Here is a 22,789-nt window from a genome sequence, read left to right on the forward strand (position 1 = left end):
AGTCAGTGTTGATGTTTGGGTTTTTTTTTTTTTTTTTAATTGAAAGATAATAGCTTTACAGTGTTGTGTTGTTTTTGCTGTACATCAGGCTCCAAGTATGCGTACATTCTCTCCTTGAGCACCCCCACACCCCCCAGTGTTGATGTTTTGAAATGAAGTTATTTTCCTATGTGGTCTGTTTTAAGATAACTGGATCCATTTCCTCTTGGTCTAATTTGAAACAGGTTTTTATCTTTGAGTAATGAGAGAGCACATTTATTAGTGGCTGTGTTAGCACTAAGTGCTTTATGTGTTTTTTCATTGAATTTTTACAACAATCCTATAAGGTAGTTAGTTATCCCATAAAGTAATTCCTACAATAAGAAGACATCTTGATTTTTAAATTGTAGAAACTGAAATAGTAGTTAAGAAACCTCCCAACATAGATAATACTGAAGGAGGCAAGTTTTCTGTTTGTGTGTGTGAGTGGGTGAAGTAGAAAAGGATAGCTTTTATTATTTGCCAGGCAAAGGGAAATACACCCTGCTTCTGCCTCAAAAAACTGTATCCCTGAAAAGTTTGAAACACAGGTGGTTTAATGCTGTAGCCTGTACTTCTAACACCATCAGATCAGATCAGTCGCTCAGTCGAGTCCGACTCGTTGCGACCCCATGAATCGCACGAAGCGCGCCAGGCCTCCCTGTCCATCACCAACTCCCGGAGTTCACCCAGAGTCAACGTCCATCGAGTCAGTGATGCCATCCAGCCATCTCATCCTCTGTCGTCCCCTTCTCCTCCTGCCCCCAATCCTTCCCAGCATCAGAGTCTTTTCCAATGAGTCAACTCTTCGAATGAGGTGGCCAAAGTACTGGAGTTGCAGCTTCAGCATCATTCCTTCCAAAGAAATCCCAGGGCTGATCTCCTTCAGAATGGACTGGTTGGATCTCCTTGCAGTCCAAGGGACTCTCAAGAGTCTTCTCCAACACCACAGTTCAAAAGCATCAATTCTTCGGCGCTCAGCTTTCTTCACAGTCCAACTCTCATATCCATACATGACCACTGGAAAAACCATAGCCTTGACTAGACGGACTTTTGTTGGCAAAGTAATGTCTCTGCTTTTGAATATGCTATCTAGGTTGGTCATAACTTTCCTTCCAAGGAGTAAGCATCTTTTAACTTCATGGCTGCAGTCACCATCTGTAGTGATTTTGTCTCTTTAATGGAAATCACATTAAAATTTTTTATGGGAATAAGGATTTTGTCTGTCTAGGATTCTTCTTCCCTTAGATCAGTATTACAGACTTGCCCCTTTTTGTATCACTGAATGTGTCTTGGTGCCTTTGGACTATATAATGTTTACAGCCAGGAACATTCTGTGAACTCTCTTGCTGGAATGATTCCTTATTAACCAGAAACCTTAGACATGATTTCATTTTGTTTAAGATCATCTTCTCTTTGTACTGCAGGCAGATAAGTTGCTGTCACAGGATTTTGTGCAGATAATGGAGGATATTATTCTCACGCTACCTAAAAACAGACAGATTTTATTATATTCTGCTACTTTCCCTCTTAGTGTACAGAAGTTCATGGTGAGTATAAATCTGTACTTAGAAGCAGTACCTTCCTGTTGCCCATGAGTGTACTTTTATCTATAATGACATTATATTACTAGTGTATATTTTATGCTGGTTTCAAGTTTTAAGATACAAAAGTATTTTGATTTTTATTTGTTCATTAAGCTGGTGTCTGACATAGCCATTGATGCTAGATAAATTGATTACAGCATAATCCTATATTTAAAGTACAAAATAGTAATAACTTAGCTGTATATCTGAATGTTAGATCTCCCATTTTATGGTAATGGCAGATTATATTTTAAAGAGAGCTGCATCCCTTCAATTAAGAGTTTATCAGACAGACATGTATGAGGATATATTTTGAGTTAAAGTTTATTTAAAGAAATAAACTGCTTTAACTATAAAAGACTTTTTTTTTTTTTTTTTTTTTCCTTCAGAATTCCCATTTGCAGAAACCCTATGAGATTAACCTGATGGAGGAACTAACTTTGAAGGGAGTAACCCAGTACTACGCATATGTTACTGAGCGCCAAAAAGTACACTGCCTCAACACACTTTTCTCCAGGGTGAGCCAGTTAGACTTCAACTGCTGAATGTTATCCATTTCTTAACCTTGATAAAACAGTTGTATTTGTTTTCTCATCATTTTGAGTGCAGGAAAAAAAAGTCCTTAGTTTTTCCTAAAAGGTAGTTTTAGTTGTTGATCTGAAGCTAATACTATATTATTGACAGGTCATAGGCACTTTTAATTTGATTCTAAAATAATTTGACCTTAATTATAGGTAATCCCATTATTCTCAGTAATTATAATTGTTCTGTTATAAGTAGATGTGTTTTTGCAAGTTTGCCTACTTGCCAGAATTTTCTTGTCACCCTGAAGTCAGTACTCAAGATGCTCTTCAAAGACACACGTGAAAAATTTGAGACTTCATGCTGTTTATCCCTGCCCTCTTGTTTGAGCTCAGAAATGAACACCCTTTTCACAGTCTATTTAATGCCACATTCCCCACTTTTTTGTGCTTTTTTCTTGATTCCACTGTTTTAAATGGTCCTTAGGCATAGTGCTGACATGTTGTCCAGTGCTCCTAAGAAGAGATGATGTATTAGATAAACTTCATAAAGACCTGAGTTATAGTGCTGTTGGCCATGAGTAAATAAGGTGTCTTTAAGACAGTAACAAATGGGGTGAGTTCCCTGGTGGTCGGGTGACTAACACTCCACACTGTCAATGCAGGGAATGTGGGTAGATCCTTGGTTAGGGAACTGGGATCCTGCAAGCCATGTGGTGCAGCCAAAAAAAACTCAGTAACATGCATAAAACCAGATTATCTGTTCACCCATTGATGAAAAAAGTTACGAGTTCCTCACAGGAACCTAACCCTCTATTTCCCCGGAAGGAGTGGTCGTATATTAACTGTGCTTAACTGCAACTACTATTAAATGAATAGTACTTAAAATTTTTTATAGTTTTGCATCTCCTGGGTCATGAGATTATAACTCTTAGTGTTTTCAACATTTGTTTGTCAATATTTTATTTTCTTTCTTATGTCTTTTTTTTTCTCTCTCCTGTGCTCAGCTTCAGATAAACCAGTCGATTATTTTCTGTAACTCCTCTCAGAGAGTTGAATTGCTAGCCAAGAAGATTTCTCAACTGGGTTATTCTTGCTTCTATATCCATGCTAAAATGAGGCAGGTGAGTGTAAAACTTGTACTTACATAGATTTTTTTTTTAAGCTTTTTCTGAATATTTCTTGAATTTTGTTTTAATGCTCTTCCAAGTGCCCTGAGTTTAAGAATAAATTACTGTTTAGTAGGCAAAGGACCCTTCATTTTAACTTCTGTGGGGTAAGGTTTCCTAACTATAAACAGGGGTAATAGTATATTATTACCCCTGTTATGTGAAGAACCTTACTTCACAAGGTTTTAGGAAGATTGAGATTGTGTATGAATGAATAGTTTCTCAGTTGCCAAGCATAATAGAAATATGAGATTTTATTCCCTTCCTTCCCCATAATCTTAGATTTGGGCTAGTGTTTAGTACAGTAACCACTAGCAACATTAAACTATTTAAAATTTAGTCTTCAGTCATACTACATTTCAGATGCCACTTTATGTGTGACTGTCAGCCACAGTTTTGGAAGGTTTGTAGAAGGTTCTAGTTTATCTGTGTACCTTCTCAGGTTCATCTTTTTCTCTTTATTGTTTGCCTTCAGAAAAAGGATGTAATCTGTTTCAGAACTTGATTTAACAGAAAATAAATTCAAAACTATCAACATATTGTGTTTGTATGTGCTAATTAACATTGTGAAATTTCATGATAGGAAAGCAATTTCTGTAGTCTGACAGGTTAAGAACTTAATCAGCTCACATATGGTTTTCAAAGAAGCTTATTGTCATGGATCAGGTGCCATCATGTAGGCACCTAATATTAAAATTATCACAGGAAATGGTGTATAAAATTGAAGAGAATATTTCAGAGTGGAGGAACATTGCATTGAAAAGAAAGACCAGTTTTGCCAGATGGTAGATTTATTGATTTTGCCTGAGTTAATGTGTTTTCATTTTTATTTAACTGAAAAGTAGTTATTTTTAGCTTTTGTATATAATAACTGAAAAGATAAGTAGTAGATGTTTCAGTTAAGCTAAACTTTTGGCCTCTTTTATTTGAAACATTTTAGAAGTAAATATGGTGAAAATTGTTACTTAAAACCCACTCCAGCAAAAAAAAAATACCTTTAAGAATTGAGATAATATGAATACATGTATATTTGTTGCTTATTAATTCCCACGGGAGACTTTTCTTTTTCTCCTACCTTTTGTTTTTAATGTATATTGAATGTGGCTCTTTTCTCATTCATGAAAACAAATTTGGATATAAAGAAACTGCTTGGGTAGGAGAAAAAAATGATGGAAATTTGGAGGCTTGTGTGAGTTGTAATCAAATAAATGCATTGCTTTATTCCTAGGAACATCGAAATCGTGTGTTTCATGATTTTCGAAATGGCTTATGCCGCAATCTTGTTTGCACTGGTAGGTATTTTCTATTCCTTTACCCATTGTTTCCTTCCTAGTTTTGTTCTTTCTCGGTCCTGTCCTGCAGTGAAGCTGCTTACATAGTCAGCTCCCTTTCCTACCATTTCTAGAATTTCTGAAGTTGAGAATGAGCTGTAGGTAACTTTTTTTTTTGTAGTTAACTTTTGAAATTAGGTTCCGTACCTGAAACTGCAAAACACTTACTTTGGCACTCCTACCTAATCTCTGCCTATTAAACCAGTTTTGGAGTTTGTGTATTTTCTAAATAGTTTTAGCATATAGGAATGAGTTCTATTTAGCATATGCAAAATGAATTATGTTAAGAAACTATGTTTTGGACGTTTATTATGGCCTTTCTTTCTTTTGCCAGAATCAGACTAGTTTGTGTTCTGGTGTATTTCACTACATAAAGAAAAGCGGACTGGGGGTGCATGTGGACAGTTAGATTCAGTAGCCTCCTGTCTGTACACTGGGAATATAGTCTTAGTATTGATACTAGGTTTATAATCTAAACTAGGTTTCTGGATAGAGGGAAGAACCTAGTTTTTTGTTTTTTAATTTTTGAGCTGTACACAGAGATAAATACAGAAATGCATGGGTTCTGAGGGCCAACTATAAAGTTATATGCAGACTTTCAACTGAGACCCTAACTCCTGATTGTTCAAGGATCAACTGTACAGACAAGTAGAAAGGTGCCGTTTGCCATTAACCATTTCCTTATTTGAGAATGAAAAATACTTTTTTTTTCCCCTAGAAAGAGTTGGTAGTACTTACAGAACTCACACATTGTTAGGAATTACTGCTGTGGTTACATGGTTTTATTTTAAGCATTAACTTGCTGAGGCTGCCCTCAGATAAGTTTTGAAGTGCCAGTGCTTTCTTCTTTCTCATTTTTCAGAACAGTGGGCAAATACATCATTAAATAAGTACTGAACATTTATGTGTAGCATGTATAAATACATACAAAGTACCAGCCCTCTAGAGTAGTTGTTTAATCAGAGATAAAAAGATGACATTAAGAACCTCAGGCTGGGCCTGCAAACTTTTTCTGTAAAGTCCATGTAGTAAATATCTTAGACTTTGCATACTATGTGGTCTGTGTTACAAGTGACTTGACTCTGCTGTTCTACCTCAGTGGCAGTATATTTCACAAATGGCCATGGCTATGTGGCAGTAAAATTTGACAAAAACGGGCATTGGGCTAGATCTCCAAGGGAGTAAGAGTAATTTGCAAGTGTGAGGTATATACATTAAATAACCCTAAATTTTCATAGGAGAGGGAAATAACTAGCTGAGGTGATCTGAGAAAATATGAAATTGTAATTCATAGGCTATAGATGAGTTTTAGACTTGGATAAGAAGGAATATTTCATTAGGGGCCTGGCATAAAAAGTAATCTATAGATTGCTAAGAAGATAGTTTAAAGAAGTATAGTGGGTGAGGTTGGTATAGTCGAAGTTTTGAGATGTGTTACAACCAAAATATAGAACAGAGGACTTTGAATGTCAGTTTTAAATTTTATCTGGAGACAGTTGAAAATAACAAGTTACAAATTCAAACCAGTATATTAGAAATACTTGTCTGACCATCATGGATTATTTTGACATGTGGAGCTGAGAAGTGCAGGGAAACCTAGTTATTAGCTTATTGAACTTACTGGAGTTGTGTCTGTGTGTATTTGTCAAAGCCTAAATTAGCATAATAATTGTGGGACTGGAAAAAAGGAGAAGGGATAGTCGTGCATATTAGCTTACCTCAGACCTGTTATAAGTCATTCAGCAGAATGGGATGAAAGAAATCTGAACAAAGTATAAATTACTTGCTGGTAGATTGCCTCTTTTTAAAAGTTTTCTCCATTATGCAATGAACTTTAAAAATAACTTATTAACCTTGAATTAAATACTTAAAAATAGAGTGAAGAAAATTATACTTGGGAGCTCATTTTTGAGTGTATAAGCTTTTTCAGTCATCCTTGATTTGTACTATGTTACCTCAGAAAGGTAACTTGTGAACAGAAAGCTGCTTATGGTTAATGCGCATGAGAAATAATGCCAGTAATTTACAGATCCTTTTGAATTACTGCATGAAGTGAGTGAAGCTTAGGTTCCTTTAGAAATAAATGTTAAAGAGTATTATGACACCAAATTGAAGGATATAATGGAGGTTTTTTTTGTTTGTTTTAAAGATTTGTTTACCCGAGGTATTGATATACAAGCTGTGAATGTGGTAATAAACTTTGACTTCCCAAAGCTGGCAGAGACCTATCTCCATCGTATTGGAAGATCAGGTGAGGAAAAGGAAGGAGATGTTCTTTGTGCAAGTTTTTTGAGAAGTTTAATCACTAAATTTTGTTCCTTTTGTGAAGTAGAGTGTGGTAGCAATTAAAATAGTGAATTTAAACTTGTTTTTTGATATATCAATTTCTAATTCTTCCAGAACATTTATTTTTAAGTTAAAATAACCTGATGCCTAATTTAAGATGTACAAATTAGAACCTCACTTTTGTAACTGTACTGTTTGTATTTTATACTGTGTATTTTGGCAACTTTTGACACTGTTAGTTTAGGCTGTGAATGAGTGGCACTGAATAAAAACATTAATCCTATATGGATTTACCACAGAGACTAGTGCTTACACATTGACTCCCATATTTAACTCATTAATTAGAATTGTTTTTTGTCAGGTCGCTTTGGTCATCTTGGCTTAGCCATCAACTTGATCACATATGATGATCGCTTCAACCTGAAAAGTATTGAGGAGCAGCTGGGAACTGAAATCAAACCTATCCCGAGCAACATTGACAAGAGCCTGTATGTGGCAGAATACCACAGCGAGCCTGTAGAAGATGAGAAAGCTTAACAAGCATGTGTGTACCTGAGAAAATAGCCAAGTAAGCATAATGTTTCCAGGAAGGAGATCAAGGTCCTCTTCCCCCAGGGGGGATGCAATGTCCTACCGTATACAGTTAGCATAAAAGATGAAATACCTCTTGACATAAATGGCAGTAAACAGGAAGTATTTCAGTTGATGTGATCTTACTGGCCAATCCATAAATGCAGTTCTTGAATGCCATCTTCCTAAGGAATGTATATGAACGGTACTTAAGACAAATTCAGACTTCTAAAATAATGGAAGCAAAAAAAATTAGCAATTTTGAATATGAAAATATTTTTGCTCTTTTCCTTTATCACTTGGTCATCTGTTAGCATTCACTCTTAATTTCTAATGGGTACCTTAATAGGTTAAATTATCTGTAGAACCTTATTGCTAAAGGTATAATCAGGTTATAAGGATAACTGCCTTACTTTAAATGGCCACTGGACTCATGTGCATCCACCTTTTCATCTTTTGTTGACTATAGGACTCTGGAAGAAATGCTTAAAACAAGGCTTAATTAACATAGGAAAAAACCCTCCAAAACAGCCAATATTCCTGTAAGGAAAATCTGATTTCAGAGATGATAGTTTTCAAATTAGCAGTTAACATTTTACCCATTATTTTTAGAGTCTCCAAATTAACTCTTCACTTTAACCTTTTTGTCCTAATTTACTTGTCAAACACAAAACTCGTGGACAAAAACTAGCTCATGTATGCTAGTACACTGACAGGCTGTTGAGTTCATAAAGGATTTAAAAAAACTTTTTAAAATTGTCACAGATGACTACTGCCTGCTACCAGTACTTTCAGGATTTCATCCTGTCTCTGGGATGTCCAGTGGAAATTCCTTAATCCTGAGCTGATTCTATAGTGTGTAAAGAGGCTCAGTAGAAGCTATTATGGAGAGCATTTGGGATGGACTTGTGAACGCCTACTTCACATGTGCTTCACGTGTGTGTGTCCTAGTTTATATTGCTTACTGGCGATAATTTTAGGTTTCTTCTTTCTTTAGGCTTTGACAAACTATGGAAGGCTCGTTTGGATCTGTGACACATCGATTTTGGGGGGAATGCTCTTCTCTTTGTGGGTTTTTCATCTTCTTTTATTTTGGAACTATGAAGACGTAAGAGCTCAGACATTTCTTTTTTTTAACTGGTGAAGAGAAAAGCTGAAAAGGAATTTACCTTTTTTGTTCCACTTGTTTGCACTGTGTGCTGACTGAACATTAGTTGCACTAACTGCTGGTTTTTTAAAAATTTTTCTGGGGAAGGGGGGACAAAGAAGGAAGAGAAAGAAGGGGAGAAACCCTAAAAAGAGAAGAACCTTGATGAACACAAGCTTGTCTACGATTTCAAAATTCTCCAACAGCTGACTCTTGAGTGCATTTCAACTTCTCCCTGGTTACTCATCCGTTTTTAAGCCTGAAGAGCTTATTACTTATTTGTGCGAAGTGCCTTATGCTATGAGACCATTCAGAATATCATCTTTTAGACACAGCCCAAGGAATCAACAATAGTATTTTTTTTTCTTTTTTCTTTCTTTTAAAAATTTTTGTCTTTTCATTTTGGTTTCAAGTTGAAGTCTCTCTGTTCCCTTTCTACCCGATACTCAAGCCCAGGGCTGGAAGATGAAACGTATTAGTAATGTTAAACACCATTTTCTTTTTCTTTATGTGGAGGAGTTGATATGCAACTGCAGTTCATCCGCACTGTAAATACATGTATTTAACAAAAAAAACAATCCCAAGTAAAAATTTCTTCTGGGCTGAGTAGATGCAACATCATCGCTCCCAAAGGAAAGAGCAGTCTATCATCGCAGGAGCCATATGACAAGCCTTTTGTGCTCTATAGCAGAACACTAAAGACTGGTTTACATACGCCTCCATTAGCAGTTATGGCACTTGATGTGTAGACATGTCAGAGCCTTTGACCCTCTTTCCTCTGTGGCAGAGCGTGTCCCATAGAAAATTGGGTGTGTATACTTGTATAAACTTTGTAAATAGGTTTTTTTTCTGGGTTCATATATATATATATATACATATATATATATTTTTTTTTTTGGATGAAGGTTGCTGGGATTAAGGGGATTAGAGTGATTATGGGAGCAGCTAAAGATGAGAGGGGCTCAGTTTTCCGCAACACTAAATCTAAAAAGTATTTTGGCTTCTTACTGTAGAGAGCAGACCTCTACAGGAATCCTACATGGAAAAGAGACCCAGAAGTCTGGGGCTCACTGCTGCCACACTGTCTCATACAGTACCTTTGGAGTAGGCCTGACAGAGAGAGCAAGGAAGCTTCAGAAACCTAGAATTCAAGATGTTATTTTTTTGAGACGTTCTCTCTGATACTGTTCCCCGCCAGCCTTTTTTAAAAGTTTGAGAAACTTTTCAAGCTCTGCAAAAGGGGACAAAGAATTTGCCTTGCAGTGTGGGGGTATGATTGAGCGGCAGTGTCTTTGAGCAGTGTATGTATAAAGCATGGATTTGCATTTCAGAATATTAGCCAGTACCAGCTTTGGTAACTTCAGCAGTTCTGGGGCTTACTTTCTGTGGATCACCTCCTGTACTTTTGTGTGTTGCCCTCTGCCCACCTTGATACATAAACTTGCAGGAACGGGCGACCCCTGAGAGCTGTTAACTTTCATGCTACAGAAAGCTGCTTGCCATTCTCTTGCTTTGTGACAAGAATTATCTGTCATTTTGCATTGTAAATTGCTGGCAAATGCTTTACAGTCAATAGTGTTGCTTTAAATTGTGCCCCTCCCAACATGCTTGATGTTTGGCCTGATCTCCAGGCAAAAGGAGTGAGATGAATCAATACCAGTGAACTTTTTTTTTTAATGTTTTTAATTCCCTTTTAACCCAGTATACTAGGTCAATCAGGAGGCATCTAGGATTAAAAAAAAAAGAGAAAAAAAATTTTAAAAAAAATTGGTTTTCATTTGTCATTGTCTTTTAAAACCCTAAAATATTCCAGGATATGTCTTACATAAACTTTCATGCTTAACTCATCTGGATAAAGAAGTCATTTATTCAAAGTTGCTTTTTTGACTCTGCCTAGGTCTAAGCAAAATTATTTGTAATTCCAAAATTCCTTGAGGATCAAAATCCTGCCGATGCCTCCTGATCAGACATAGCCCTAACTCCTTAAAAATTGTAGCAAGAGCTGCACAGTACAAACCCAAAAAAGAATAACTCATTTATCTGGTATCCAAGCCACACTGTGTCTCCAGCCAATGTTGGTTACTAAATGCAAGGCCTAATTAAGAAAGTAACCTTTTCCCAGGGAGGGGTGGGGGGAGGGAACTTAAAAGGCATCAACTTTTGACCAAAAAATCTTGCCCTTGTACTGATGCAGCTCTCTCTTCCCCCCCATCTCTGGCGAGATAAGAGGGATCATTCATTATAGAAGAAAAACAAGGAAAGTTCATAAACGCAATTTTGTGTCTCGCTAGAGAGAGTGGGTGACTAAACAACAGCGCAGTCTCTCGCCATCCTCAGACTGTGCTCTGCGGTGCCACGTGCCTGTGGGTCCCTCTAAAAGCACAGACTTTAAATGGAAAGTATTACTGAAGTACAGCCTCTGATGAGGAGTGGCACTTAAAACTATCTGGGACACCACTATTGGACACAGTCTTATACAGGCAGCTGTCCAGTTTTGGTGCTTGACTCTTGAATAGGAATTGTTAAATGGAAAGATGCTCTACAAACTAGGTCAAAGCCTAGTCTTTTTTTTTTTTTTCTTCAATTCCCCCTTAAAATAAGGAGCATTGTTACTATTAGTTGTTGTTCTGTTCCTTCCAGTATTGGGTGTTTAAGTAATGGTAATATTTTTCCAGTGGTTCATTTGGATAAAAACTACTCCCCTTATTCTTAATATTTAAATTACAATTAGCTCCTGGTTTAACCAGTGGTTATATAGTCGTGTAATGAGTTATGGACTGTTACACAGCTTGCTGTCTCTCTCGTCCTTACATTCCGATGGAGAAACCTTGCCTTTTCCCTTAGGAATGGAATGGAATAAATTTATTCTAAAATGATCTTCCATGGGAAGAAGTAAGGGGGAGAGAAACCTAAATATAATCTCTAAATTATTTTCAAGTTGGTCCCAGCATCATTACAGGTTGGCCTCAAGGGGCGGGGGGAGGGGGGAGGTGATTGGTTGTCAGTATTTGTTTTCAGAATGAGATGGGAGCATCTTTCCTTTGCCTTGTGCTTTGTGTTTGATACCATCATGCTTGGATTAGAACCAGACAACTCAGCACAAAGCCTTGAGTGTACATTGTTGGAATCAAAACATCTCATTCTGATCACTTGGTTTAATTTTTTTCTTTTTTATTTTTTAATAGGGGTGGGAGGGAGGTTACTTTGCCCCAAGAGGGAGGGTATCTGCACTAAGGATTTAGAAACACTTTGGAAGCTCGTGACCTCATCAGAAACTGCCTTTAGTCACACTCCTGACCTTACTATAGATGAGTAAGAAAAAGATGAAATAAATTCTTGGGAATTAAGCCATGTTGTTTTTATTTGCTACTTTTTTCAGCGTTCTGTGTGTCTTAAGCTGTTGTAGAATCATTTTCCTGGCAAAATACCTTTGTCAAGCCAAAAATTTTTGGCCTCATGGGAGCTGATGTAGTCAACTTCTTGGTGACTTTCGTGGACCTTTTGAGCCTGTAGTTCTACTTCATACCTTTAGGGTTTTGGGTTTTGTTTTTGTTTTTTAACTTCCAAAGAAAACCCACTTCTTTCTGATCTAAAAACTCATCTTTGGGGTAAAGAGTTAAGTGTCCAAAGGTTCATGAGGTCAGAGGGAGCTAGCCTGGCACCTGGACTGTGCCCCTCCATAGCTGACAGATTCCAACAGAAGTGTATTTAAATTCTCCAGTAGACAGTACTGGGCAGGGCAAGGGAGGGGGTAGGGTTGGGCTATTAAGATACAGGCTACTGTATTTTAACCAGTGGTTGTGGGGGAGGGGTGCTTGGAGAAAACAAAGTCACTATTCCCTTTTTTGAAACAAAACGAAGACAAGTTATTTTTTGTTTAGTAAAAACAGGATAGAATTCCAGTGTCCCTAGCCACAAGGGACCAGTTCCACTGAGAAGTGAACAGTGGGGACTCAATTTTGAAAACATCTAGGGAATGGGAAAATTGGCTTTCTGTTAATTGGCAAATGTTCCAGTGGGGCTGTGTTTTTGTTGGAATGTCTTATGTTGTATGTACACATATATTGACCAGAGTCTCTGCTGAATTTAAAAGAAAAGATGGTGGATAAAATCTTGATTTGTTAATTTATCTCAATAAAAGCCCACTGGAACTCCAAATATGTGTGTGGTGTGTCTTTAGTAGCAGCTGTTCAATCTTGAAGTCATTTTTAGTTAAATGACTCACATTCTGAAAAGCAAGAAGACTCAGCACTACTCCTCTGAGCCCCAGTTCAATAAAATCTGAGAGCACCTTTGTCCAGCCCTAAGGCTGTCTCTCCATTTGCATTTAATTTTTCATAGCCTAAACAGAACAGGAAAAGAGAAAGGAGAGAGTTGGTCCACGGTATGTTGAAGAACTGCCAGTAATTACCCCCTAGAATTGTTCAGAACCTGCCCCCCAAAATTAGTGAATAGAATTTGTATTATGAGAACTACAAATTCTGATGAAAGAAATCAAAAGACCGAAGTAATTGGAGAAAAGCAGACAAAGCTGGACCCGACATCCTCACCTGTGCACCCAAAAGACTTGTGTAACAAGGTATGTGCAGGACTTGTATGCTGAAAACTGCAAGATAACGCTGGTGAGGAATCAGGCCTGAAGATAACAGTCTTCAATCCATGTACTACAGCTGTCTTGTCCGTTCCCCAGTTTCATCTACAGGTTCCCTGTATTTCCTTCCAGTCAACCCCAGCAAGCTTTATGACAAAAGCTGATTGTAAAATGCATGTGGAAAGGCAAACCGCCATCCACAACAGCTTTAGAAAAGAACAAGTTCAGTTCAGGGGCTCAGTCGTGTCCAACTGCGACCCCATGAATCACAGCACACCAGGCCTCCCTGTCCATCACCAACTCCCGGGGTTCACTCAAACTCAGGTCCATTGAGTTGGTGATGCCATACAGCCATCTCCTCTGTCGTCCCCTTCTCCTGCCCCCAATCCCTCCCAACATCAGAGTCTTCCAATGAGTCAACTCTTCGCATGAGGTGGCCAAAGTACTGTTTGAGCTTTAGCATCATATCTTCCAAAGGACACCCAGGACCGATCTCCTTTAGAATGGACTGGTTGGATCTCCTTGCAGTCCAAGGGACTCTCAAGAGTCTTCTCCAACACCACAGTTCAAAAGCATCAATTCTTCGGCGCTCAGCTTTCTTCACAGTCCAACTCTCACGTCCATACATGACTACTGGAAAAACCATAGCCTTGACTAGACGAACCTTTGTTGGCAAAGTAATGTCTCTGCTTTTGAATATGCTGTCTAGGTTGGTCATAACTTTCCTTCCAAGGAGTAAGCATCTTTTAATTTCATGGCTGCAATCACCATCTGCAGTGATTTTGGAGCCCCCAAAAATAAAGTCTGACACTGTTTCTACTGTTTGTCCATCTATTTCCCATGAAATGATGGGACCAGATGCAATGATCTTAGTTTTCTGAATGTTGAGCTTTAAGCCAGCTTTCACTCTCCTCTTTCACTTTCATCAAGAGGCTTTTTAGTTCCTCTTCACTTTCTGCCATAAGGGTGGTGTCGTCTGCATACCTGAGGTTATTGATATTTCTCCCAGCAATCTTGATTCCAGCTTGTGCTTCTTCCAGCCCAGCGTTTCTCATGATGTACTCTGCATATAAGTTAAAAAAGCAAGAGGAGTCAAATTTCAGTTCAGTCGCTCAGTCGTGTCCAGCTCTGTGACCCCATGAACTGCAGCATGCCAGGCTTCCCTTGTTCATCACCAACTCCCAGAGCTTACTCAAACTCATGTCCATCCAACCATCTCATCCTCTGTCGTCCCCTTCGCCTCCTGCCCTCAATCTTTCCCAGCATCTTTTCCTAGGGTCTTTTCGAATGAGTCAGTTCTTCACATCAGGTGGCCAAAGTATTGGGAGTTTCAGCTTCAGCATCAGTCCTTCCAATGAATATTCAGGACTGATTTCCTTTATGATTGACTAGTTGGATCTCCTTGCAGGCCAGAGGTCTGCCAACTTTCAAGGAAGTTGTAAATTCAGTTTTCACTACAATACACTGTGAAGAAATGACAGACAAGCCACCAGCCTTTTCAAAGAATGGGTATGTACAGTCCAGCCTAAGATGAGCCACATAAATATTTCCCGATTGCTGGCTTGCATTTGGGTTTACTCACCAGAGACTCCCATAGGAAATTAGATGAAAGGGAGTTTGTGCTTAGTTGCTCAGTCGTGTCTGACTCTGCGACCCCATGGACTTATAGCCTGCTAGGCTCCTCTGTCCATAGGGATTCTCCAGGCCAGAATACTGGAGTGGGTTGCCATGCCCTCCTCCAGGGGATCTTCCCAATGCAGGGATTGAACCCAGGTCTCTCACATTGCAGGCGGATTCTTCCTGTCTGAACCACCAGGGAAGCCCAAAGAGGGAGTTTGTATTCCTTTAATTCCCAGCCTGTAAGATGCCTCAGGGCTTCCCTGGTGGTGAGGATCCTGCTTGCCAATGTAAGAGACAGAAAAGAGTAATTCAATCCCTGGGTCTGGAAGATCCCCTGGAGGAGGGCATGGCAACCCACTTCGTGGACAGAGGAGCCTGGTGGGCTACAGTCCATTGGATGGCAAAGAATTGGACACAACTGAAGTGACTTAGCATGCACGCATGCACAAGATGCCTCTAGCCGCTTTGTTTCTCACCTGGAGATCTCTGCAGCTAAGTGTCACCCTGCCTCCATTTTCTGGTTCCCTCCCCTTGGTAGATTTTCCCTACACCCACAGCTTTGTAAATAGGCATGATGAAAATAAATTCTCAAATTTTCCTACTACAAATGTGCCATCTGTTTCTTGTTGGGACCCAGACAGAATAATTGGTTCCAGAAGTGGTCCCAGAAAAGAGACTCTTAAAATGAGATTCTGGCATTGAGTTATTTATATTTGATGAGCTCAATGATAACCTCCTTAGCAGGGTTGGTGCATGGGCTATTCATGGACGTGGTGGCATCACAGTTCGGATTTTCGTTGGTAGTACCATGGGATTAAGTGCAGGTAAAGGATGAGACAGGAAAATCAAGGGTCTGTGACAATCAGTAAACCTGCAGACTTGGAGAAAATACTTGCAAATGATGTGACAAGGGATTAATTTCTACAATATACAAATAACTCATATGACTCAACAACAGAAAAATAAACCCAATTGAAAAATGGGCAGATGATCTAAGACATTTCTCCAAAGAAAACATACTGATGGCCAAAATGCACATGAAAAAAATGCTCAATATTGCTAATTAGAGAAATGCAAATCAAAACTACAATGAGGGTCACCTCTCTCCAGTCAGAATGGCCATCATTGAAAAGTTTACCAACACTAAATGCTAAAGAAGGTATGGAGAAAAAGGAACCTTCCTAACACTGTTGATGGGAATCTAAACTGGTGCAGCCACTATGGAAAACAGTATGGAGGTTCCTTAAACAACTAAAAATGGAGTTACCATAGGATCTTGCAATGCTGATCCAGGGTACATAACCAGAGAAAACTGTAATTAAAAAAGATATATGTACCCCAATGTTCATAGAAACACTATTTACAATAGCCAAAACATGGAAGCAACCTAAATATCCATAAACAGAGGAATGGATAAAGAATATATGGTATGAATGTGTGTGTGTGTGTGTGTGTGTGTGTGTGTGTGTATATATATATATATATATATATAAAATGGAATATTAGCCATAAAAAATGAAGTAATGCCATTTGCAGCAACATGGATGGACCTACCAATTATCATACTAAGTGAAGTAAGCCAAAGACATATCATATGATATCACTTACATGTGGAATCTGAAAAAAGAGATACAAATGAACTTATTTATAAAACAGAAATAGATCCACAAATATAAAAAATTTATGGTTACCAAAGGGGTAAGAGTGGGGAGGGATAAATTAGAAGGATGGGATTAACATATACATACTACTATATATAAAATAGATTACAAACCAGAGGTCTTAATTCCCAAGAGAGAAATGCTTCCTCCAGAGAACTCATCAGAAGTTCCATTAAACTGGAAATTGAGCCTGCCACACTGGACTTCTGCCTATTTTGGGCTTCTCCTGCTACTCAACCAACAGGCTGCTTTGTGACCCTAATTTGAAAGGGAGAAATTGGGTTGTGATTACACAGAGAGAGCAAGGAAGACTTTGTCTGGAATGCAAATCTCCTGGGGCTACTTTCAATATACCTTATAATATGATAAAAGTTAATGGAAAACTACAATAATCTAGTAAAGACTGGATTAGTAATAGTCCAGACTCTTCAGAAGGTTTGGGTCATTCCACCAGGCAGAGAATCAAGATTATCCAAGATACTTGCAGAGGACAAAGGACATATGGAATGGGTAGTGGAAGAAGGAAGTTATTGATACCATATGACCACATGACTAGTTGTAGAAATGAAGATTATAATATTTATCAGTATTTATTCCTTATTTTATTATAAATCTATTAGGTATGTATCAACTAGTTATTTTTTTCTCCTCTCATTCTCCTACCATCAAAGATAAGATTTATTAATAGGTGTCAAAAAGGGTTTTGACCCACTAGAAAAGGCTTGAACTTGCCTGAAAATATAAAATGACATATAGGAATTTGTATCCTCTTTGGGGAGAGGGTTAGAATGCTTTTGATTTTCTGCTGGACAGTGGAGTATTTAATCAGATGCATAATTTTGCTAATTTTTAAATTTGGAAGCTAAAAATGGTTAATAGAAGTGACTGAATGTCATATTAACATGAGATGGAATGTTGTGGTTTTTTTTTTTCTAATTTGTCCATTTAGCTAACCTGCAACTACCTTTCCTAGAATCTCCTGTCTTGTTAAGTTCTACTTTGGTAGATTTGTGATATACTAATTTGGTTAAGCTCAAATTAAATTTCCCACAATTCCCTTCCCTATTTGGCTCAGAATCAGAGCTGGCCAAAAGAAAATTTGCACAATATTTGGAAGGTGAAACTGAAGCAGCAGGAATCACAATCTGAAGGTTATCATGGTCAGAGGTGATGAGAGAGGTGCCAGAAAGTTCCAATTTCCCCTTGCTCTTTATTTTTGCTGCACATTCTTGTTCTTGCTTCATGTCCAGCTCTTGTTCCTTATTGGTAGCTCTGCTGACCAATAGCAACACAGATCTATTGCCAGACCACTTGGCTGTGAATGCACTAATTTGTTCACTCAAACTAGTGATTAAGAGGGTCAATTAGTGATTTTCCCCTGTTTTTTTTTTTTTTTTTTTTTTTAATATCCTCATTTGGACCATTACTTCCCCAGTCTCTCCTCCAATTATGTAAAACAGTGGCTCTCCAACTTCAGACATGTGAATTACCTGGAGGGCTTATTAAAACCAACTTTCTGAGTCTACCCCCAGAGCTTCTGAGTTTATAGGTCTGTGGTGGGGCCTATACATTTGTATTTCTAACAAGCCTCCAAGTAATGCTGAGGCTTGATGCTGTTGATCCAGGGAACATATGCTGGAAACCACTGGAGTAAAGCCTAATTCCTCTAATAAATTCCTCATTCTATAATATCCATTGTAGTTCTGCTTCCTCGAATTAAGCCTGGCTAATATAGGGCTCTAGACCCTTGAGAGTCCCTTGGACTGCAAGGAGATCCAACCAGTCCATTCTAAAGGAGATCAGTCCTAGGTGTTCTTTGGAAGGACTGATGCTAAAGCTGAAACTCCAGTACTTTGGCCACCTCATGCGAAGAGTTGACTCATTGGAAAAGACTCTGATGCTGAGAGGGATTGGGGGCAGGAGGAAAAGGGGATGACAGAGGATTAGATGGCTGGATGGCATCACCGACTCGATGGACATGAGTTTGAGTGAACTCTGGAAGTTGGTGATGGACAGGGAGGCCTGGCGTGCTGCGATTCATGGGGTCGCAAAGAGTCAGACATGACTGAGCGGCTGAACTGAACTGAACTGAGACCATATAAGCTTCCTTTGTAGTACCTCAGTCAGTAAAGAACCTGCCTGCAATGCAGGAGACCCAGATTCGATTCCTGGGTTGGGAGGATCCCCTGGAAAAGGAAATGGCAACCCACTCCAGTATCCTTGCCTGGAGAATCCCATGGACAGAGGAGCCTGGGAGGCTACAGACCATGGGGTCGCAAGAGTTGGATACCACTTAGCAACTAAACCACCAGACCATGTAGGGGAAGAAAAGAAATTAAAGGCTATAAAAATGCAACTGGGGCTTCCCAGGTGGTGCTAGTGGTAAAGAACCCACTTGCCAATGCAGGAGATGGAAAAGATCAGGTTTGATCGCTGGATCAGAAAGATCCCCTGGAGGAGGGCACGGCAACCCACTCTCGGGAAATCCCATGGACAGAGGAGCCTGGTGGGTGACAGTCCATAACGTCTCACAGAGTTGGACACAACTGAGCAAATTAGCACGCATGCATGCAAACACAATTAGGAACTTGCCAGTGAGGGCAGTAGAAGAGGACTGCCTTCCAAGACTTCCTGCCAAGATAGAGTAATGGTGAGCAAATCTACTCCCTTTCCTAAAGCAGCCAACAATGGACAATACATGAGGCAATAGTTTAAGACACCAGGCGATGAAAGACAGTGAAACCCAAAGATGGAGGCTCCATAACTATTGAATGAACAAACAGGATTTGTAGATAGATGCTACTTCTGCCCATGGCTGCAAAACCTAGATTTTTCAAATGTCTCCTTTGCATTATTAAGCATTTGACCATACGGAGAAAGGCAAGATGAGCCCTGTGATTATGAACACCCAACTTACTGCCTTGAGAAAGCTTTCCAGCTGTGATGCAGGGAAGGGAACCCAAGTGGAACCCAGCAAGCTACATGGCTTGAGGAAACAGAGCTGAGATTCTGAGGAGAGCGAGCAGATGGAGACTACAGGACAAAGTGTCAGAGAGGAGAGGACTGCAGAGAAAAAGAACTCCAGAGATATGCAGAGGATCTGCCTTGAGTCTTTGGCTGAGCATTGATTTGCCCAAGCATGCCTGGAAACTACTTGAGACCAGAGAAAGAACCACCCAAAAGGATTAGGGGGGTACAGTGCCCAGAGCTCACACAGGGTTGGAAATAGTGCCTGTGCCCACCAGGCAGACCTCCTGATTCATGAGGCATTGGGTAGAGTACTGAGAAAGGTCTGGCCATAGTAATGAGGAATCATTAGAGTGCTGATAAGTCCCCACCAAATGCATCTTAAGGGCTCCCCTGGTGGCTCAGTGATAAAGAACCTGCCTAAAATGCAGGGGACTGGGTTCCATCCCTGGGTCAGGAATATCCCCTGGAGGAGGGCCTGGCAACCCACTCTAGTACTCTTGCCTAGAGAATCCCATGGACAGAGGAGCCTGGCAGTAGGGTGACTCAGAGTCAGACATGACTGAAGCAACTAAGCAGCAGCAGCAATGCATATTAAAAAGCAAGAACTGAGACTTCCCTGGTGGTCCATGGCTAAGACTCCACACTTCCAGTTTTGATCCTTGGTGAGAGCTAGATCCCACATGCCACAGCTAAAGATTCTGCATGCGGCAATGAAGCTCAAAGACCATACATGCTGCAACTAAAACCCCGCACAGTCAAATAAATAAATATAAAAAAATTTTAATTAAAAAAATAAGACCCCAAAGGATTTAACTTTTTCCAAAATAACTGCTTCCCAGAAAAAAAAATTCAAGAATATTTAGGAGAATATAAAAAATCCAGCACCCAAACTAAAATTAATAATGCCTGACAACTAATTAATAACAAGCAAGCATGCAAATCAAAACCACAATAAGATTATCACCTCAAACCTGCCAGAATGGCTATCATCAAAAAGAGGACGAACAGCAGGAGTTGGCAAGGATGTGGAGAAAAGGGAATTTTGTGCACTGTTGGTGGGATTTTAAATTGATGCAACCACTGTGGAAACAGTATGGCAATTTGCCCCAAAATTAGGATCAGCACTACAACATGATCTAGCAAATTCACTTCTAGGTATTTATTTACCCAAAGAAAACAAAAACACGAATTCAAGATGATATATACACACCAATGTTCATTGCAACATTATTTATAATAACTAAGATAAGGAAGCAATCTGAGTGTCCATTGATAGGTGAATGGATAAACACTTGAAATACACATACACACACAATGGATTATTACTCAATCAGAAAAAAGGACATTTACCATTTGCAACAACATGGATGGATCTAGAGGGTATTAGGGGCTTCCTTGGTGGCTCAGACAGTAAAGATTCTGCCTGCAATGCAGGATACCTGGGTTGAATCCCTGGGTTGGAAAGGTCCCCTGGAAAAGGGAATGGCTCCAGTATTCTTGCTGTAGAATTCCATGGATAGAGATATAGTCCAGGGGTCACAAAGAGTCAGACAGGACTGAGTGACTAACACTTTCAGAGGGTACTATGCGAAATGAAATAAATCAGACAGAGAAAGACAAATACTGTTTGTCTCATTTACATGTGGGATCTAAAAAATAAAACAAAATGGAAACAGATGAAGATACAGAGAATGGGCGCATGCCAGAGGGGAAGGCGGTGGGGGTAGGGGTGAAGGGAATTAAGTGATACGAATCCTTACTTACAAAATAAACAAACCATGGGATGGCATACACAGCATAAGGAGTATGGTCAGTAATATTGTAATAACATTGTATGGGGACAGATGGTTACTAGCCTCACTGTGGGGATCATTTCCTACTGTAAGCGAATGTCAGAATCATGTAGTATTCCTAAAGACTAACAATACTGGACATCAACTATATTTTAATTAAAAAAATTAAAAAACACAAAATAAATTCTAGAAAATGTAAGCCCTTGGGGACAAGAAGCAGATTAGTTGTTGCCTATTGGGGAAGAGGTGAGAAGGAGGGGAGGATTATAAAGATATACAAGGCAACATTGAAGTGATAGATGTGTTCAGTATTTTGATTGTGATGATGGCTTCACAGGTATATACTTGTTAAAATATTAAATTACAGACTCTAAATATGTGCAGTTTATTGTAGGTCAATTGTGCCTCAGATCCCAGGGATGGGGGAGCCTGGTGGGCTGCCGTCTACGGGGTCGCACAGAGTCGGACACGACTGAAGTGACTTAGCAGAGAAAGCTCTTTTAAAAAAAAATAGAGCATGCAGAAAGAAGCAGAAGGCCTTAAGGAAGATTTGAAGGAGTCATATGTGGTCCTAGGGCACAGAAAACCGAAGACCAAGACCTGGGTCTGACTGCAAGAATTATAGAACCACAGGACCCACTGGAATGCACAGCCTACCAGGTTTCTCATGTTACACAATACTGATGGGGAGGGAGGAGCCCTCTGAGATGTGGGATGGGGCATTTGGACATACATAAACCAGGCTCCAAAGTCACTGCAGATGGTGACTGCAGCCATGAAATTAAAAGATGCTTACTCCTTGAAAGTTATGACCAACCTAGACAGCATATTGAAAAGCAGAGACATTACTTTGTCAACAAAGGTCCATTTAGTCAAGGCTATGGTTTTTCCATTGGTCATGTATGGATGTGAGAGTTGGACTATAAAGAAAACTGAGCACCAAAGAATTGATGCTTTTGAACTGGGGTGTTGGAGAAGACTCTTGAGAGTCCCTTGGACTGCAAGGAGATCCAACCAGTCCATCCTAAAGGAGATCAGTCCTGGGTGTTCATTGGAGGGACTGATGTTGAAGCTGAAAATCCAATACTTTGGCCACCTGATGTGGAGAGCTGACTCATTTGAGAAGACCCTGATGCTGGGAAAGATTGAGGGCAGGAGGAGAAGGGGACGACAGAGGATGAGATGGCTGGATGGCATCACCGACTCGATGAACATGAGTTTGGGTGAACTCCGGGAGTTGGTGATGGACAGGGAGGCCTGGTGTGCTGTGGTTCATGGGGTCACAAAGAGTTGGACACGACTGAGTGACTGAACTGAACTGAAACCAGGCTAAAAATTTTAAACCTTCTCCATTCTTAAAGAATGAAAGGAGAGAAGAAAAGAATCACCTGATGGCAGAGAAATCGGACAAACATAACTCAGCCAGGTAGTTCAGGTCAAGATCAACAGTAAAGAGCCATGTTGACCATATGTACCCTTGAAATGATGCAACGCGAACAGCACTTGTCCTCTTCCTCCCCCAAACC

General features: G+C 39.5%; 1 protein-coding gene across 5 annotated transcripts in view; it reads left to right on the forward strand.

Moving 5' to 3' along the window:
- DDX6 (DEAD-box helicase 6) overlaps window positions 1-12,786 on the forward strand; it is a 31,723-nt gene extending 18,937 nt beyond the window's left edge. For 4 of the 5 annotated variants that reach the window (XM_006044674.3, XM_006044673.3, XM_006044672.3 and 1 more), the window contains exons 8-14: window positions 1,446-1,568; window positions 1,994-2,122; window positions 3,133-3,249; window positions 4,523-4,586; window positions 6,775-6,876; window positions 7,273-7,479; window positions 8,479-12,786. In XM_006044674.3, the coding sequence (XP_006044736.1) occupies window positions 1,446-1,568; window positions 1,994-2,122; window positions 3,133-3,249; window positions 4,523-4,586; window positions 6,775-6,876; window positions 7,273-7,448 (711 nt within the window). In that variant the 3' untranslated portion in view covers window positions 7,449-7,479; window positions 8,479-12,786. The remainder of the gene's footprint in view (window positions 1-1,445; window positions 1,569-1,993; window positions 2,123-3,132; window positions 3,250-4,522; window positions 4,587-6,774; window positions 6,877-7,272; window positions 7,480-8,478) is intronic. The other variant, XM_006044676.3, reaches the window with a different exon arrangement.
- The last annotated feature ends 10,003 nt before the right edge of the window (window positions 12,787-22,789 follow it).

Source organism: Bubalus bubalis, chromosome 16 (genome assembly GCF_019923935.1).
Source record: "Bubalus bubalis isolate 160015118507 breed Murrah chromosome 16, NDDB_SH_1, whole genome shotgun sequence".
Lineage (NCBI taxonomy): Eukaryota > Metazoa > Chordata > Mammalia > Artiodactyla > Bovidae > Bubalus > Bubalus bubalis.